This window comes from Nelumbo nucifera, chromosome 6, assembly GCF_055504915.1.
Source record: "Nelumbo nucifera cultivar China Antique chromosome 6, China Antique-T2T, whole genome shotgun sequence".
Lineage (NCBI taxonomy): Eukaryota > Viridiplantae > Streptophyta > Magnoliopsida > Proteales > Nelumbonaceae > Nelumbo > Nelumbo nucifera.
Window position 1 is genome coordinate 39,545,602 of NC_142654.1, and position 16,763 is coordinate 39,562,364.

Consider the following 16,763-nt stretch of genomic DNA (forward strand, 5'->3'; position numbering starts at 1 on the left):
CATGTGATGTGGCTAGTTTATCAGAATCTCAAAACCGGGATCGAAACATTAGTTACATTACACTGGGCTGGGCTGGGCTGCGCTGGGTTGGGGTAAAAAAAATAGGCCCAACGGCCCAACCAAAGCATCGTATATACGATTAGCTGCTTGAATTTGCCACGTCATCCTCCAAGTGCCAAATATACGGTCTGTCTACTTGTCTAGAACTCTCTCTCTCTCAAAAGAGCGGTCCCTTTCCCCCTCATATTCTCTCATACCCTATATTTCCCTCCTCGGAACCTCGCTTTTTTGGTCGAGATTTCGGCGAACACTTTAGATTTTCCGACCGATTCATCCCGGCTTCAGGGTTTGTCAATTCTCTGCCGCGACCTCGAATCTTTCCGATCGTCCGCAACCCCTGCCAAAATAACTCTCAACCAAAGCATCGTATATACGATTAGCTGCTTGAATTTGCCACGTCATCCTCCAAGTGCCAAATGATACTGCTATACGGTCTGTATATTTGTCTATAACTCTTTCTCTCTCTCTCTCTCTCTCTCTCTCTCTCTCATAAGAGCGGTACCTTTCCCCCTCATATTCTCGCATACCCTATATTTCCCTCCTCGGAACCTCGCTTTTTTGGTCGAGATTTCGGCGAACACTTTAGATTTTCCGACCGATTCATCCCGGCTTCAGGGTTTGTCAATTCTCTGCCGTGACCTCGAATCTTTCCGATCGTCCGCAACCCCTGCCAAAATAACTCTACTCTCCTGACTGATCCCGCCATCTGAACTGGTATGCAAACTGCCACTCCACTTCGCCTCCTTGTTTTGAGTGTTTTGTTATTAATGGATGATTGTAGATCTCATGACGGAGCATCTTAGCCAGCTTCTCTTAAGTTCTGTGATTTGTTGATTCGAACTGATCGCTTGAATTGCTTTACCCGGTTTGAATTCGATTGGTCGTTTACATTTTCAGATTGCTTAACCTACTTTTTTTTTTTTTATATGGTTCTGTTTGGATTATTCCTTTTCTAGGTTTTGATCCGTTCCATTTTTTAATATGCATTTTTTTATTACTCTTTTTTTTTTATATATTTTTATTCATAGTGTTCGGGGCGGTGGAGCTAAATATCCTAAATTCATAATGTTTTAAAATTTATCTTTTGGATTTTTGGCGTATATTTAATTTTGTTATTCTGTTTTTAGATTTGGAGGCTAAACGGAGGTTCTAAATTCTAATCTGTTACCCGTTCTTAGCTGCATTTGTAGTACACATCTTTGTACCGTACGGGTTAATTGATTTGGGCTGCATTCACTTAATTTTGGTGAATCTACAGTCTGTAAAGAGTGTAGTCCAGGGATATTTATATTGACAATAGGAAGTTAACATTCTTGTTTATTAAGTTTACACTCATGTCCGTGTTGTTTTTGTTTGGTTTCGTGAAAAATGTTATAGCATTTTATCTTCCCGTCGAATTTCTACACTCACATATAACTCCCTTAATATTTTTCTCTTTGTTGTTAATTTTATTAAGGCTAAAGAATTTCCTTTGGAGCCATATGCTTGTGCCGTTCATGCTTGATTGTTTGGGAAAATAGAGGGGCCAATGCTTTGAATGGCTGCCCCCTTTTTTCTTTTTAATTGGAGATCACCTGATTTCGTTTCTAACAATAAAGTAAGGGATTATTCTTATTGGTATTAGTCATTTATGATATTTCATATGGTACACCACATAATAACTTTGATTGTTTTCATAAATAGAAATAATGAAAAACTGTTTGTTGCAGACCACACTTTCACCTAACCATTTATTGGCAGCAGAAACCTCACATTCCATCATCGTTAACCAAGCCTTATCCCAACTATATGTGGTCAGCTACATGAATCCTGTTTCAGCGTTCCATTCTATTTAATGCCATATCCATTATTAAATTATTTGCACTTAAATCATTTCTTACTACCACCCATGTCCTTTTTGGTCTACCCCTAGCCCTTCTATCCCCTTCAACTTGCAACAAATCACTTCTTACAGGTGCTGTTGAAGCTACTCTCATTTTATAATCCATTGAAGCTACTCTCATTTTATAACCTATTGAAGCTACTCCTAGGTTCCTTCAAACTTGGTGAAGACCCATTGTCCCATTGTAACTATAAAATCTGTTGTCTCTCCCACAGGTGTTTTAGCATTGGTTGTTGCACTCTCATACAAATCCTTTCCTTAGGTTTTTTTTATATATATATACACCTATTCATACCTATTTGGAACCTCTTTCTCTTCCAAGACCCACTATATTATCTCTCTAGGATCTCTATCATATGCTTTTCTAGATCAATGAACACCATATGAAGATTTCTCTTTTTCCCTCTAAATTTTTCTATCAATCGCTGTAAAAGAATGATGGATTCCATGGCGATCTCCCTGGCTGACAGCAGAGGCTTCACATTCTGAAAGTAAAATAGCTGCACTAGGTTCTAATCACAGTCACATTAAGAAATTTCATTGAAAAGGGGATCCTGACATTAGGTTTCAGTGTTAATACCTAGTTCTAGGAGAATCTAGCTCATCTTGCATTTGTTTGAAGCGATAAACTGAATGAAAATCATCTAATACCATGTTAACTTCGTGATATTGTCTGGTTGAATCAGGACCTTGGCCGCTAAAATGTTTTGGTATTAGTAAAAACTGTCACATGGAAACAGGTGCAATACTCTAAGTATTTTTACTTTTATATGTTGTCAATTTCTAAGTGGTAACAAAAGCGGAAACAAGTTAAAGAGTAATGGTTGGGTTTATCTTATATTATGCTTTGTGCTTGATTGTTTTTTTTTTTCAAATTACAGACCTATTTTTAAACACATATAGACCAGGAACAACTGTTTGGCTATATAAAGATAGGTCTTGTTACGAAAACTTGCCTTAGTTGTTTATTGTCTAAGACTTTTGTATTGTATATTATTCACTATACTCAGTTCTAATCGTTTCTGTATATGGTTTACTATGGGATTATTTTAGGTCATTATCCTAAATTACAATCGTTTAGTAAAAACCTATGGTATCCTACCTGACAAAAAGATAGAACTCTTGAGTTCAACTTGATCTCTAAATGAGAGGAAATATTGTTTGTTTTTACAGTGATATTCCATGAAATCCATTTGAGGTAATAGCACCATAATGGCACTTAATGTAGTGGCTTATGAAATCTAAAATCTAATAGTCTTTCAACCTTGTATTATTTATTTTTCATCAGTGTTCTTTTATTTTCATTCTTGTGATTGAAAATTATTGATATCTCAACCCTTAAGACTAAGATGATTTTTCATGGATGATTCTGTTTGTGAAGGCAAATCATCCTGTGTTTAAGACATTGTATTGCCAATGCAGTAACTTTTACTAGTAGCACTACTCTTATAATGGTCAAAGTGGTTATTAGTTCACTTTATAACCTCCATATCCTGCATTAACTGTCATTGGAGCATTGCATTATTTCTGCACCTAGGGCTATTTCTTGTGGCTTCTGTTACCAAGGGCTTGGTTTCCAGTTAAACTAAGTTTTGATACATTGGTGATGCCAGCTAACATTGTTGGTGAAGTCTTGGGGAGTTGAACCTGGGACTTGGGATCAAACCCTGCCTTCATCATTTGTAACTACTGAACATTGACCATTATGTCTGTCCATCCAAAAGAGAGTTCTGATATGGTTTGGAACTGAAATGATGGCCAAGGTTCAGTTGAAAATGTGTGATTTTGTCTGGGAAAAAAGTTCGGGTATAAACCAGATGAAAATAGAATGTCTCCTGATTCTCCTCTTTTTCTTTTCTGTTGCACTTATTTTATACCTATTTTTATTCCACAATCTACTTTTCTTTTTCTCTCTTCCCTTCCCATTTCTTCTTTTTTTCCTTTATATTTCTCTCTCCTTTTGTCCATAGATCATTGAAAAGCATACTGAACTAAACTTATATTTTTATTTATTTTTAGATGCAGTTCTGCACACCCTTGAAAGCAGGACTAAATTGAAGAATGCTGTTAGAATTTAAATTCTTGCTACTTTGGATGAGTTCCTTTGAACTATTTCAATTTTTTGGCTAACTTATCACTGTCCTCTTAAACTTAATCATTTAGCCCTGCTCCTTGCACAAAGTGGGGAAAAGAATCTTATTGTTTTTACCTTGTCAAGAGCTTTTATTTAACTAAATAAATTCTTTGTCATTTTCAATTGAAGTTAAAAAAACTGTTGTGTCAATGAGTGCATGATAGTTTGTTTGCACATTTTTCTCACAATTTCCATTCCGTTTTTGTTTTTACACAGGGTCTGTTTTGTGAAGCAGCAATTGTTCAATTTTGTTTGGGAATTTAGATGCCAATGCCAACACCAAGGGACTACAGCACTGCAGATACAATGAGGCCTGAGCAGAAGGTTGGGAAGCCAGAGGAGGGAAGTGATTCCCTTGACAGTTTTATCAGACAAGCAATAGGAAGAGAGCCTTTTCTTTCTTTTCCAAGGGCTGGTGACAGTCCAGTCCAGTGGATTCAATTACTTCATGCTTTAGACCAGCAAGGTACTGCTAAGCTCTCTAAAGGCCCAAAGTTTAATGACAACATAGAAGGGAAGGAACGTCATCTGGGGCACTGTAATGGTGTTAGTATGTATACCTCGGAAAGTAATGGGGTAAAGGAATCTATTCACCCTATAAAAAGTAGCGGCATTGCAGTAAAGGGGACGAAGAGTGCCTCTGAAAACATGCAAACTCTCAAAATCCCTGAGGCTGTTGTTGCCTTTGCTCAGGCAGCTGCTAAGGCCAATGGTGAGCCTGAAAAATGTATGTCAAGTGTCATAATCAGGTATTTGGGTTGTAGCTAGCAATAGGTTTTGCTTGAGGTTGAAACCAAAGATGTTGATGATTCATTACCTCTCTTTCTCTATGGTAGATCTCCCAGGATGGCCCCTGCTGTCTCCTTCTAAGGTTCCGATGCAAAAATGTGATAAGTGTTCTCGGGAGTTTTGCTCACCCATCAACTATAGAAGGCACATACGTGTACATCGTCGGTCTTTGAACATTGACAAGGTTTTTTTTTTTTTTTCTGTCTGTCTTATTTCTATTACGAGACATTGATGACTTATAGTACTTCCATGCTGAATATTTATGGTTCAAGCTATATTGAATATTTATGGTCTATCCTATCTTGAAAACTTATAGTACTTCCATGTTGTTAAGCAAATTGTCTTCATCTTTCTGTTGGAGACTCCTGATGACTTTGTTCTTATTTTGTGACATTTGATATTCAGTTTTTTGATGTTTAGTTGCCATTTTGTAGGACTCTCCTAAAAATAGGGATATATTAGGAGCATTTTGGGATAAGGTAATATTTTGTCTTTTTATAATTTATACTGTTTGTTCGTAAGTAATGCACTTCCCACTAAGAGAACTGCTTGTTTATTTGTATGTTTTGCAGCTTTCTTTGGATGAGTCCAAGGAACTTGTATCCTTCAAAAATGTGACACTAGAGGTAATGGTTTTATTGGATTTAATTTATTGTCTGTTTGCTTTATTTCTTAAAGACGAAACATGTGCAAGTAGTTAAGTTTTCATTGATACACACTACACATTTTATTTTGCTTAATACATAATAAATCTTTGCTTATAAAAAAGCCATGGTATGGGATTCTTCTACATAACAGCATAGTTGTCAAGGCATTCAGACGATTCTGGGCAATAGTGGGTTGCTTAGTCACCTAGGTGATAAGAATTTCATAAAATTAAAAATCTATAATTTGCCTGGTTCCCTAGTTTGTATTACCATTCAACATGCACAATTGTATGTTAATTGAAAATATAGTAATTCTCTATTAAGAACATTACATTTCCTCTCAAAACATAGCAAATCATTGCTGATCCAAAAAACATGGAAAATCTTCATATCTAGGACCTAGTATTTCAAATATATTGATTTTTTTTCATTAACATAAAATTAGGATACAATATTACAACTGTCAACCCCCAAATTAGGGAGTTGAACACAAAGTAATCTTTTTACAACCCTGCCTAGAACAAACTCTCCCCCACAGTCCCTTGTTTGGTTAATGTATTAGCTTGTCCATTAGCTGATGCTGATCTTCTTGTCCACTTGAAGCTCGCTCCAATCTTCATACTTCTTTTTGACAATTGAATAAATTTTATTAGATACCAAAGATAAGAAGTACAAGCATCCTAAGGAGAGGCACGAGATGTGACCTCTTCAGAATATTCAGATACAGCTTTCCCTACTTACTAGAGTAAGTTACAAAGATTAGGGGTGTTCATGGTTCGGGTAACCGAACCGTGGGTCTTTTTTTTGGACCAAACCGGTAGTACTGGTTTTTGGAAAACCGGTAACCGGAACCGAACCGAAACCAATCGGTTAATTGGTTGACCAGTTCGGTTAACCGACGGTTCGGTTCGTTGGTTTTTCGGTTTTTTTAACTTTATAATATTTATTATAAAAATATATAAATATATAATAAAAAATTATAAATATATATAAAATATTATATTTTAAATAATAAATAATATATAGTATATTATAAATATATATTTATGTATATAATGCGTATTTATTAATTTATAATATATAAAATACATATAATATACATAAATATATAAAAAATATATACAAAAACATGTATACTGGTCGGTTTGGTTAACCACCAGTTTTTTAAATTGGTTAACCGAAACCGAACCGATACCTTCGGTTTTTTAAAATCACTGAACTGAAACCGAACCGATCGGTTTGGTTAACCGATTTTTCAGTTCGGTTTCGGTCGGTTTTTCGCTTTTTTTTGCTCACCCCTAACAAAGATGCCCAAAAAAGACCTTCCCTGGATACCCCTTGCTTGGCCAATGAATCAGCCACAGTGTTTGCTGACCTGCTTACCCATTTAACATACTTTCAAATATATTGGATTTTCATACTTTTTTTTTTAATCAGCAACACAGAATTTATTTATTGATTAGATTAAAAAAGCATATACAACAAGAGGTTGTGGGCAGAAGGATAAGCCTGGGAGAAGAAAACCACTAATTACAAACCAGCCCAGAATATAGATCGTCTTTGAATCCCTTGTTTAGATATCTGCTTGGATTAACATGTATTTAGAGATCTGCTTGAAGTGCCTGAGTTCATTTCATAGCTTCCATATTACTCCTTCCTCTTTCAGCCAGTTTACAACAATTTTTGAGTCCCCTTCAATAATCAGCCTGTTAATCCTTATTTCTTTGGCTTTTCAACACCATACACTGCTGTCATTAGTTCTGATCTCACTACATCACCATGCTGAATAGGACCTGAGTATATGGCTAAAATATTCCCATTCTCTTCCCTTATCACCCCACCAATGCCCGATGGTCCAGGATTTCCCATACAGCTACCATCAAAGTTTAATTTCCTCCAATGAATTTTCATACTTTCAAAAATAATATAATATAATAAGCATTTATAGAGCAATTTCATATCAAATTAGCAACTAAAGAAGGCTATAATTTTATATGATAAAATTTAAGATAGGAAATAAAGAGAAAGAATAAGCTCTGGACTTGAACATTGCTGTTTTTAAAGCTCTGGTGCCCACCAGTGTTAAGGTAAGTGCCCAGTGAGGGATAATCTAAGCGGGTGTGGATGGAGTTAGATTTCACTAGAATGCATACTATGTGCTGCAAATGAGGTGACAACAGAAGACCTTTTCATTCATTGCAAACTGACCACTTATGGGCAAATTTTATCGGAATTTTTAGAGTTTTTTTTGGGTATAGCTGTAATTTGAGCGGTTTGAGCAATAAAGGTAGTTGGGTAAATGATTTCTATGGTGGTATTTTGGGTGGTTTTGGGGTAGAGCATTTGAGAGCAAGAGCTTTACAAAAGAGTAGATGTAAAAGAAGGTTGTGGACATCTCTATACATTTATGTACTTTCTACTGTATAATGCCTTGGCGTACATAGGCATTAGTGTTTAGTAAATTTGCTATACATTATTGAAAAATGATACTTTACCCTTCCCAATTTAAAAGGATCTTGGAAATGATGATACATGATAGTAAAACCTTTTTTATAATATTAACAATTGTTTTTTAGGCTGCAAGAACACACAACCTTTTATATATATTATATCTTGAAAAGGTCAATTGTAGTGATATCAAAAAATACATACAAGCTGTCCATGTTCGAAGATGTTACTGGGTGTTTTAGGCAGTCGGTAAAGATGTTACTAGCACTGCATTTTTTTCCTTCCCACTTTCTTTCTCCATTAATTCGTATTTTCCACTATTTTTTTTGATAAATGTTTTCCACTCTATTGTTTAACGTGTTTCTAATAAGCAATACATTTTAGGAAGTTCCTGGGTCATCAATTATAAGGGCATTGACATCATTTATTTGGAAGCCGGTGTTTTCTTCACTGCCACAAGCTTATGTGAAGGCTGGTTCAGCCCTTCTGGTATTGAGACATCTATATTTTCCATCATTTTTTACTCTATTTTATTTTGCAGTTGTTACTTATTACCATGACATCATTACTCATAATTTGGTATTTTGTCTACGAGAATCTCAGAAGTATACATATTTTCTGCAGGATATTATCCAAGCTAGACCTTCAAAGTTTCCTTTATCTTCCCAGGAATTATTCAGCATCCTTGATGATGCAAGCGAAAATACCTTCTTGTGTGCTGGCACAGCTGATTCCATGCAAAAATTTGTATTTGATGGAGAAGCTGGGAAGATTGGTCTTGAGATGAAGAATCTGGTTGCTTGCACGAGTTTCCTGGTGGAACAGAAGCTGGTATTGTCTTCCCCTTCCCCTCTCAAACTATTTATCTGTATGTATAATATGTGGACACATTTTTATGTAATACAAGGTGTTCTTAATGGGTAGCTTATTCATTATCTATCAAAGAAAAAGGTAGCTTATTCATTTGTCCTCTCTATGTTCTCCTTTCAGCCATATAGAGAGATGGTGTTAATTCAGACGATGTAGTGGGTCCTCTGGATTGGCCTTGGCCCATGGGTTGATTTCTTGTATCAACTGCATGACCACTATGTATTGAGGCTTTCTCCAGATGATGATAACTGTCTAAACCTTTGAACTTTTTTATTTAAAACATGCCCATATTGCATACTTGATACTTGTACTTTTTGTCAAGTTTAATACAATACTTTACCTTTTTTCTCAAAAAAAAAAGAAAAAAAGAAAAACATGCCCATGTTGCAGAGTCATGGTTGTTTAGATATTTTCTCTATAAGCTTTTGTTTTTTGTTGGAACTTGTACTTTTAGATATCTTCTCTGTAAGTTTTTTTCTCAAAAATATAAGCTCGCTTCGCTCTCTCGCCTCCGCTTTGACAAGACCCCCCCCCCCCCTTCAACTGATGTTATGCATCTTTATTCTTCTTAATATAAAAGATTTTTATTAAAAATAAAGAAAAAATGAGATCCCCCTTCCTCTTCATCCTCTTCCTAACCCCCCTCCTCCTCCCCTTTCTGTTCGGGGAGGCTTATGCTTCTTGCGTTCTGAACTACGCCTCAAACCTCTAGGTAGTGGAACGCCTCGCGTCATGCCTCCGCATTTTAAAACATCGAATAAAGTAATCCATAAGATTATGATCAGAAATACCCTTCAGCCCTTGAGATTTTTAATTATTTGAAAAAATATAAAATATGTTTCGATTTAGTTTATATTTGTGCTGTTGCTTTAAATATCTGGGATGGAACTTACATGATTGGATGGTGATATATAAAATAGAAAAAGGGATAAAATAAAAAAAAAGGCAATGGGATTCTTTTAAGTTTTCTTTCTTTCAGTGGTATGAAGTTGCCACAAATAAAGGGCACATCGAATAATCAAAGTTGCTCTCTTTCTTTGGAAACTTTTCTTTGTTTAAAAAAAATGATTAAACTGCTGATGCCCATAGCTGAGACAGTCACTGTTTCCCTCTGTACCTGCATAAATGCAGGCTCTTTGTTGTAGGTCAGTGGACCTCATGTGTACCCTGCTCTGACCCCACCCCCTTCCTCCTACCAGAGAAAAAAAAAAGAAAAATAGAGATTAAACTAAATGTTCAATATCATTTTTTTTTTTGTGGCTTGATTGTAGCTTATGTCGACTTATTATGACTTATGAGATTGTATCAAACTATCAATATCTTAAATTTAGAATATATCTTCTTTTATTGACTAGTCATCACTCATCACATCAACTAGAGAGGCCTAAACAACTAGTCATTGCTTGACTGCATTGATAACACTGATTTTATGCTATTTTATTATCATTCTTCACATCACAAATACTTGCAATCTTATCCATGTATATTTGTAGTCAATTCGTGTAGGGTAAATAGAAAAATATTTTCATTTTCAGGCATAGTAAGAAGTTTGAATTGGTTTAATTTGATATAGGGTTATGTTTGGAAGAAAAGTGTCAAGATATGAACAATTAAATAACATTTCTTAAAAGATACCCAATCTCAAGTCCATCACTGCATTTTGGCAGTTAAAACTTAAAAAGCAAGTGATCCAGGCACTTGTTGAATAATGATGCGAAATTGAAATATTTATTTCTTATACCTTTTCTCTCTTAACCCATATGTCACTGTATATTACACATGGTTCAAATAGATTTTGAAAATGTAGCAAGTGCTTGTGGAGTAAGAGTGCCTTGATTTTTATTTGATTGTTGTAAAATCATAATGTTTCCAAAGTGGATGTTTTCTTAAGAGCTCAATCAAACAGAAAGTCCTTGCAAGTGCAAATGCATTAATCTATGGATAGCCGATAAGGATACATGTGTCTGTACTTTATACGTGGATGTTTTGAAACCTTGTTTTCTTGTCAAGTGCAAAGAATACATGTGTCTGTACTTTATACGCTTTGTTGGTGGTGTAGTCACTTATCACCTGTCACAGGTTAAAGCATGGATAGCTGATAAGGATGCTGAAGCCCTGAGATGCCAGAAGTTGCTTGTGGAGGAAGAGGAAGCTGCTCAGAAAAGGTACACATGTGATGAAATACTTGACCTGGTGGTTGGTTCATTTCAAATATTATTATCATATGTTTTTTTTTTTTTTTTGAGAAAAATATGATACAATTTCAATAGTTGGTTGTCCAAGTAGGGAGAGCAGAGAAATAGCATTAATCTCTTGGTATTGGTGGAAGACTGGAAGTAACACTGTCTGGTTTCAAGAACCAAAATCTTGCACTCAATAGTTTCTAAAGAGCATTCTGTGATGAAAAATTTAATGACTTGATGCAACAAGTATCTTCCAAGGGATGAGTGATCTCTCCAGTGTTTTAAAAGGCATACCTGAGTCACTGGTTAGGTGTATCTTGAGGCGTGTGTTGTGCTTGAACCCAGGCACAGCCCCCTTGTATGCCTTTTTATTGTAGATTCTCAACGTATAAATTGTCTTTTGCTGTTGTTTGTACACTAGTAATGGCCTTTTAGCTATTAAATAAACAAAAATAAAGTCCTTTTAAATACCCAAGGTCTTATTTCTTGCAACTAGGATCTCAAATAGAAAAGTTTTCAATACATAAGCAACACCTTTATCTGATACTTAATCCTAAAATAGAATTAACTGCAACTAAAACCACAAATGCAACCCCTTTATGGATCTGGTGGGCCAATCTCCCAGGATTAGGAATGCAAGATGTTTAACATTTTACTAGACCTGTTCATGGGCCGGGTGGCCCGATGGCCCAGCCCGGCTCGGCCCCCGGACGGTCTTGAACAAACGTTTGAGCCCTTGGGCCAAAAAGCCCAGCCCGCAATAAATTCGAGCCAGGCCCGGGATTTGCCAAAATAGCCTGGCCTGAGCCCGACCTATAGGTTAAACCCAAAAAACCCTAATCCTTAATATCCTAACCCCTCTCTTCTCACTCATCTCTTTCTCTTAGTCTTAGCCGAACCCCAGTTCTCTCTTCTCTTGGTCTCTCAAATTTCTTTCTCCCTCAGCCAAACAATATCACGATTCACGATTGGTAGAGAAGGCTGATGGAATACCAAGCTTCATCTGCTCCTCCCTCACTCTGCTGAACGAGATAGCTGTCGCAAGATCGCTACCGGTAGAAAATAGTGATGCATAGCAAGGTTTGTCCACTCTTCCCTCACTCTGTCAAACAAGATGCTGCTGCTAAGATCGTTGTTGGTGGAGAACCCTAATGGGATAGCAAGCTTCATCCAATCCAGTTAAACAGGAGTTCTCTCTCTCTCTCTCTCTCCCCCCCTATGGTCGCTCGTTCAATTTTCCTTTCTTCTTTGGGTTTCTCAGAAAACAGGGGTTCTTCCTCCCTATGCTTTATCAACGCGAACTCAGCACCGACGAACACAGTCATGCGAACTCAGCACCGGTGACCATCTTTCTGTTAGGTCAGCAACAGGTCGGGCTTCGGACTTTTTATTAGGGCCAGGCTCGGGCCTAAGTTGCAGGCCCGTTGGTTGGGCCGGGCTCGGGCTCGGGCTCGGGCTCGGGCCTAAGAAAATCCTGTTTATGAAGATTTAGAGCCCGGCCCATGAACAGGTCTACATTACATTAGCTACTTAAAATAATGTAACTAGGAGATAAAATGGACACATTGAAAGTTTCTCATGCTTGAATTGTTGAGTGCTTGAAGCACTTTGGTATGGTCCACATATGTTTACTTAAAATAATGTTTGCCCTTCTTCAAGATGGCACATACCTTGCCTTGTACCTTGTGCTTCAAGTGTCAAAAGGTCCTTGTGCTTTTCTTGCACCCTACACTTTTAGAACACCGGATTTCCCTTGATATGGAGATGGGATTTTTGTGTACATCTAGATCTAGTGGTCTCTGACAACGAACCTCCAGTGCTGGAAATCAGTGGGGCTATTTTTTTTTATTTCTTTCTAAACCTTTTGAGAAGATGGTTATCATTTTCGTGCAGTAGCAAGCATGGACTTCACATTAACTAATTGTGAATCTGATGGTTTGGCAAGTGGTTTTATAATTTGCTATATTTTGGATGTTGGGCCACAGAACCCACTGAAAGTATTTGGGTTCCTTTTGGAATTTACTGAAAGAATGACCAAATTAATGCATATCTCATATGTGATATTTACTACCAGAATTTTTAGGATTGGAGTGGGTTCTTTTTTTGGTAAAGATAGTGGGTTGTAGGCTTGTAGCTTTGTTATTACTTGAAACATAAACTTTCTCTTTATGATGACTACACAAGGACCTGAGATGCTCATATATATGCTAAACTATTGATATTGCTAGAGGAACATTGATGCTATTTTTTCATGTATCAAAATCTAGGACGCTTACATGGAACATGGAAGTGAATACATTATGCATTTTTGTCAAGCTTATCAACGCTTATATCCCATCAAATTCAATGAAACTTCTAATATTTACAAAGTTCTCATTTAAAGTTGTTAAAATTAAGGGTTAAGTACAGTGCAGCTCAATGCAGAATTCTGAATTACAATCCCCCATAGTCTACTAGTAGCCCCCCCCCCCTATAAACCGCATCCTGCCCGTGGATTTGACATCAATCCACAGTCAGGATTCATCCCCCTGTACAGTGGGGCTACAAAATTCTGCCCTGGACTGATCAGTCATTCTCCCTAAAATTAACCACTTGTATATTTCCTTTTGTTTTAAAATGAATTTTGTGAACTCTAATAAGTTGAAAAATAACAGCTCAAAATAATTTAGTGCGACTCTACTACATTCATGCATAACTTTTTATTACACGTTAACTTCATGTATGATTTATTCTATTTGCATTTCATTTCAGTTTTCCTCGAAGTCTGATATCCTGAATCTACCAGGTTCATGCATATGCCTGAACTTCACACGTAATTTATTTTATATAGGTTTATTTCACAGTTATAGGGGCCATTGCTTGGTGTAATGGTAAAATCTCAGACTGGCAAGCATGGGAACTTGGGTTCTGAGTCTGAGAGTGGCCACTTTGTGCAAAAAGATGCCAAAGGTTGGGTCCATACCACTCTACCTCTCCCAAGAACCCCAGACAGCTGATACTGACTTTGTTTAATTCCCAGTTTCCCATTGACTTTTGTTTCCAGTTATCATACTGGAGTTAAATCCTTAAATTCTGGTAAGAGTTTAAAACCATGCATGATATACATGCTGACAAATTTATATGGCACAATTTATCTTAGATTTTTATTTTCTTATTTATATTTGAGTAGCATTTTTATTATATAAATAATGTGTAGCATTTATTTTATTTGTAGATGAAAGAGAAAAAACTATTTCTGGGTTGTACACTTTGATTAAATTAATTTTTTTGAATCATTTCCAGCAGTAATGCCAAATGAACTTCTAGAACATGCTGGGTTTTAGGATTGTTAATCCCACTGTAAAAATCTTGCCTGTTTGGCAGTTGGCACTGATATTGAACAACTATTTTGCATTACAGTTATGCTTTTTTTTTTCCCGAGGTTATTCGAACTTTAGGTGGTATTTTGTTCTGTTTGCTCATGACCAAACAAACAGTGAACTAGTTCAATCAAACAAATTGCTTATACTTACCAGCTAAACTGCTGGAAGGGTTGGGTTGCTCCATTATGACCTGGGTGACCAGGAAATCCTTGGAAACAACCTCTCTGTATATGCAGGGGTAAGGCTGCATACATCTGTCCCTCCCCAGACCCCACATTGGCGGGAGCCTTGTGCATTGGGCTGCCCTTTAAACTGCTCAGAAGGCATAGAATGAAAAAAAAAAACTGTTTTATATCATTTTAGAGGTCCAAGCTCTAAGGTTAAAAACATCCGTTTTCTATTTGTGCTTGAACTGACTCATTCTCTCTCTCCCACCCTCCACCCCCCTAAAAAGGCAAGCTGAGATCTTGGAAAAGAGACGGCTGAAGAAACTTAGACAGAAAGAGCAGAAATCGAAAGAACAAACGAGTGTGGAAAAGACAGATTTCAAAGAATCTTCCCCAGAGACATGGGAGGATTTGCCTTCTGCAGAAACAACCAGCCCAGTGGACGTCTCTGACTCCCATCCATGCACATCTGGAGAACAATTGGATCCTATTCAACCAAGTTTGGAGCCCAACCAACTTTTGGACACTGATCTGGAAGCAGATACAGGAAGTCACGCAGGTTTTAGTGATCCTGATGTTGAGATGGCTTCTGGTAACACCAGTTCAGCCAACTATCAGAATGTGTACCATGAAGTGCAGCAAGAAAGTAGCCGAAGACAGATGAATGCCGCTCGAAGGCAGCTACCAAAACAGCTAAAGGGCACCTCAAATGGATTTCACTCTGGTCAGATTCCTCCTATGTCGAAGGTGGGAGCTGCACCAAAGCATGGGAGTTACAGGGACCAGAGAGCCACTTCCACGGTTAATGGTCATAAGGTGTGGACACGGAAAACCAAGTGTGAAAATGAAGAGGAGTGTTCAAATGTAAAAGAACAAAGAGAATTTCTGAATCAATCAGATCAGAATGGAAGCAACGAGTTGTTGATCGGTTCTATCTCTGTCACTCTTGGAGATTGCAGTGGTGGGTGCCAGGGCAATATTCTGGCTGCTTCTGTTGACCAGTGCACTTCGGATTATCAACCGCCTAGACGGAACAACACCCAAGAGAAACCCATTAAACTTGATGTTTGTCACAGTAGTACAAGCCGATCAATGGTCAAGCTCTGGAGACCGGTGGGAAGACAAGAAGGTTCTATGGCAGTTCAAAATGAAACTAGAGAAGCTGAAATGGATGTGAATTCTGGTGAAGGCACTGATAGAATTCTGTCCAATGAAAGCTGTCTGGTCCAAGGTAATATAGATGATAATAGTTCAGAGAGCAGAAATGGTTCTTCCAAACTGTGGGAAGAAAGCACTGATGCAAGAGGCCTCAGGTTATTCTCGAGTCGTGCTGCAGCAGCTTTTCTTGCCCAGCGTAAGCATTCTATTTTTTCCCTGACCTAAACCATACTTGGCTATCTTGTGTGCCTAATTGTACGAAGATTTTTCCATGCAGGATGGAAGGAGGCAATAGCAGCTGACCATGTGAAGCTGGTCCTATTCCCAAAAACTGGACCTCCAGGATCCCCAGAGATCTTAGATGATGCTGAAGTGGCCACGGCATTGCCATCTGATTGTTGCAAAGTGAATAACCTTGGCAACGCTGGGGTGGGACCTCTTGAGGTTTCCCCTACAGGACCCAATAAAGCCAAGTTCAGGGGAAAGCCGGAGAAGGTGATAAAGCTAAAGTACATACCCAAGCAGAGAAACGGCACTTGATTGAAAGTTGAAACCATTTTTTGTTATATTTTACCATTGTGCATTTTCACCAACGCCCAGCAGAGGTTCCAGTTTTTAGCAGAGGTCTTCTGTGCTTATAAAAAAGAACAGAAAGATGAAATGGAAAAAAAAAAAGACGAAAAAAGATTAATTTGGCGGAAAGTCCTTTAGAATGGCTGGTTTTCTTTTTATTCTATTTATTTCTTCCAGATTCTGGTAGGGTCTTTCCGTTATGTTATCTAATTTTTTTTTTTTATCTGTAATAATGTGGGCTTTTAGCGTTATTGCAAAGCTTTCATTTTCTTTGTGTCTTGTTATTTTTGCCTTTTTTTTGGTACATACTGGTTATTTTTCTTCAATCTTTATGTTCAACAGTCGTTAGATGCATTTTACCTTCATACTGTGTACAATTTTCTTGTGTATTATTGATTACACAACCCTCCCCTGGCCTCAAAGACATTGTACAGCTGGTAAGTTTAGGCCACTTCACACTTATCCACGCGGCAAGTTTCTACCTTGCTCC

The 16,763-nt window shown here is 37.3% G+C and overlaps 1 protein-coding gene across 3 annotated transcripts; it reads left to right on the plus strand.

Annotated features, from left to right (window-relative positions):
- Window positions 1-269: 269 nt before the first annotated feature.
- Window positions 270-16,638, plus strand: LOC104586368 (uncharacterized). Of its 3 annotated transcripts, none has more exons than XM_010243573.3 (10): window positions 270-774; window positions 4,293-4,803; window positions 4,913-5,049; window positions 5,300-5,344; window positions 5,438-5,491; window positions 8,345-8,449; window positions 8,585-8,791; window positions 10,910-10,995; window positions 14,830-15,896; window positions 15,978-16,638. In XM_010243573.3, exons 2-10 carry the CDS (start codon window positions 4,341-4,343, stop codon window positions 16,238-16,240), a joined length of 2,427 nt encoding a protein of 808 aa, XP_010241875.1. In that variant the 5' UTR covers window positions 270-774; window positions 4,293-4,340; the 3' UTR covers window positions 16,241-16,638. The 3 variants fall into 3 exon arrangements, with proteins under 3 accessions (XP_010241875.1, XP_010241876.1, XP_088745958.1); XM_010243574.3 differs by having other exon boundaries at window positions 4,293-4,542; XM_088889832.1 differs by having other exon boundaries at window positions 271-774; window positions 4,293-4,825.
- The last annotated feature ends 125 nt before the right edge of the window (window positions 16,639-16,763 follow it).

Excerpts from the sequence above, each read along its gene's own strand:
- LOC104586368 (XM_010243573.3), top strand. The coding sequence starts at position 4,341 with ATGCCAATGCCAACACCAAGGGACTACAGCACTGCAGATACAATGAGG. Across the intron at positions 4,804-4,912 it reads CAATGGTGAGCCTGAAAAAT|ATCTCCCAGGATGGCCCCTG; the intron begins GTATGTCAAGTG and ends TCTCTATGGTAG. Across the intron at positions 5,345-5,437 it reads TAGGAGCATTTTGGGATAAG|CTTTCTTTGGATGAGTCCAA; the intron begins GTAATATTTTGT and ends TATGTTTTGCAG.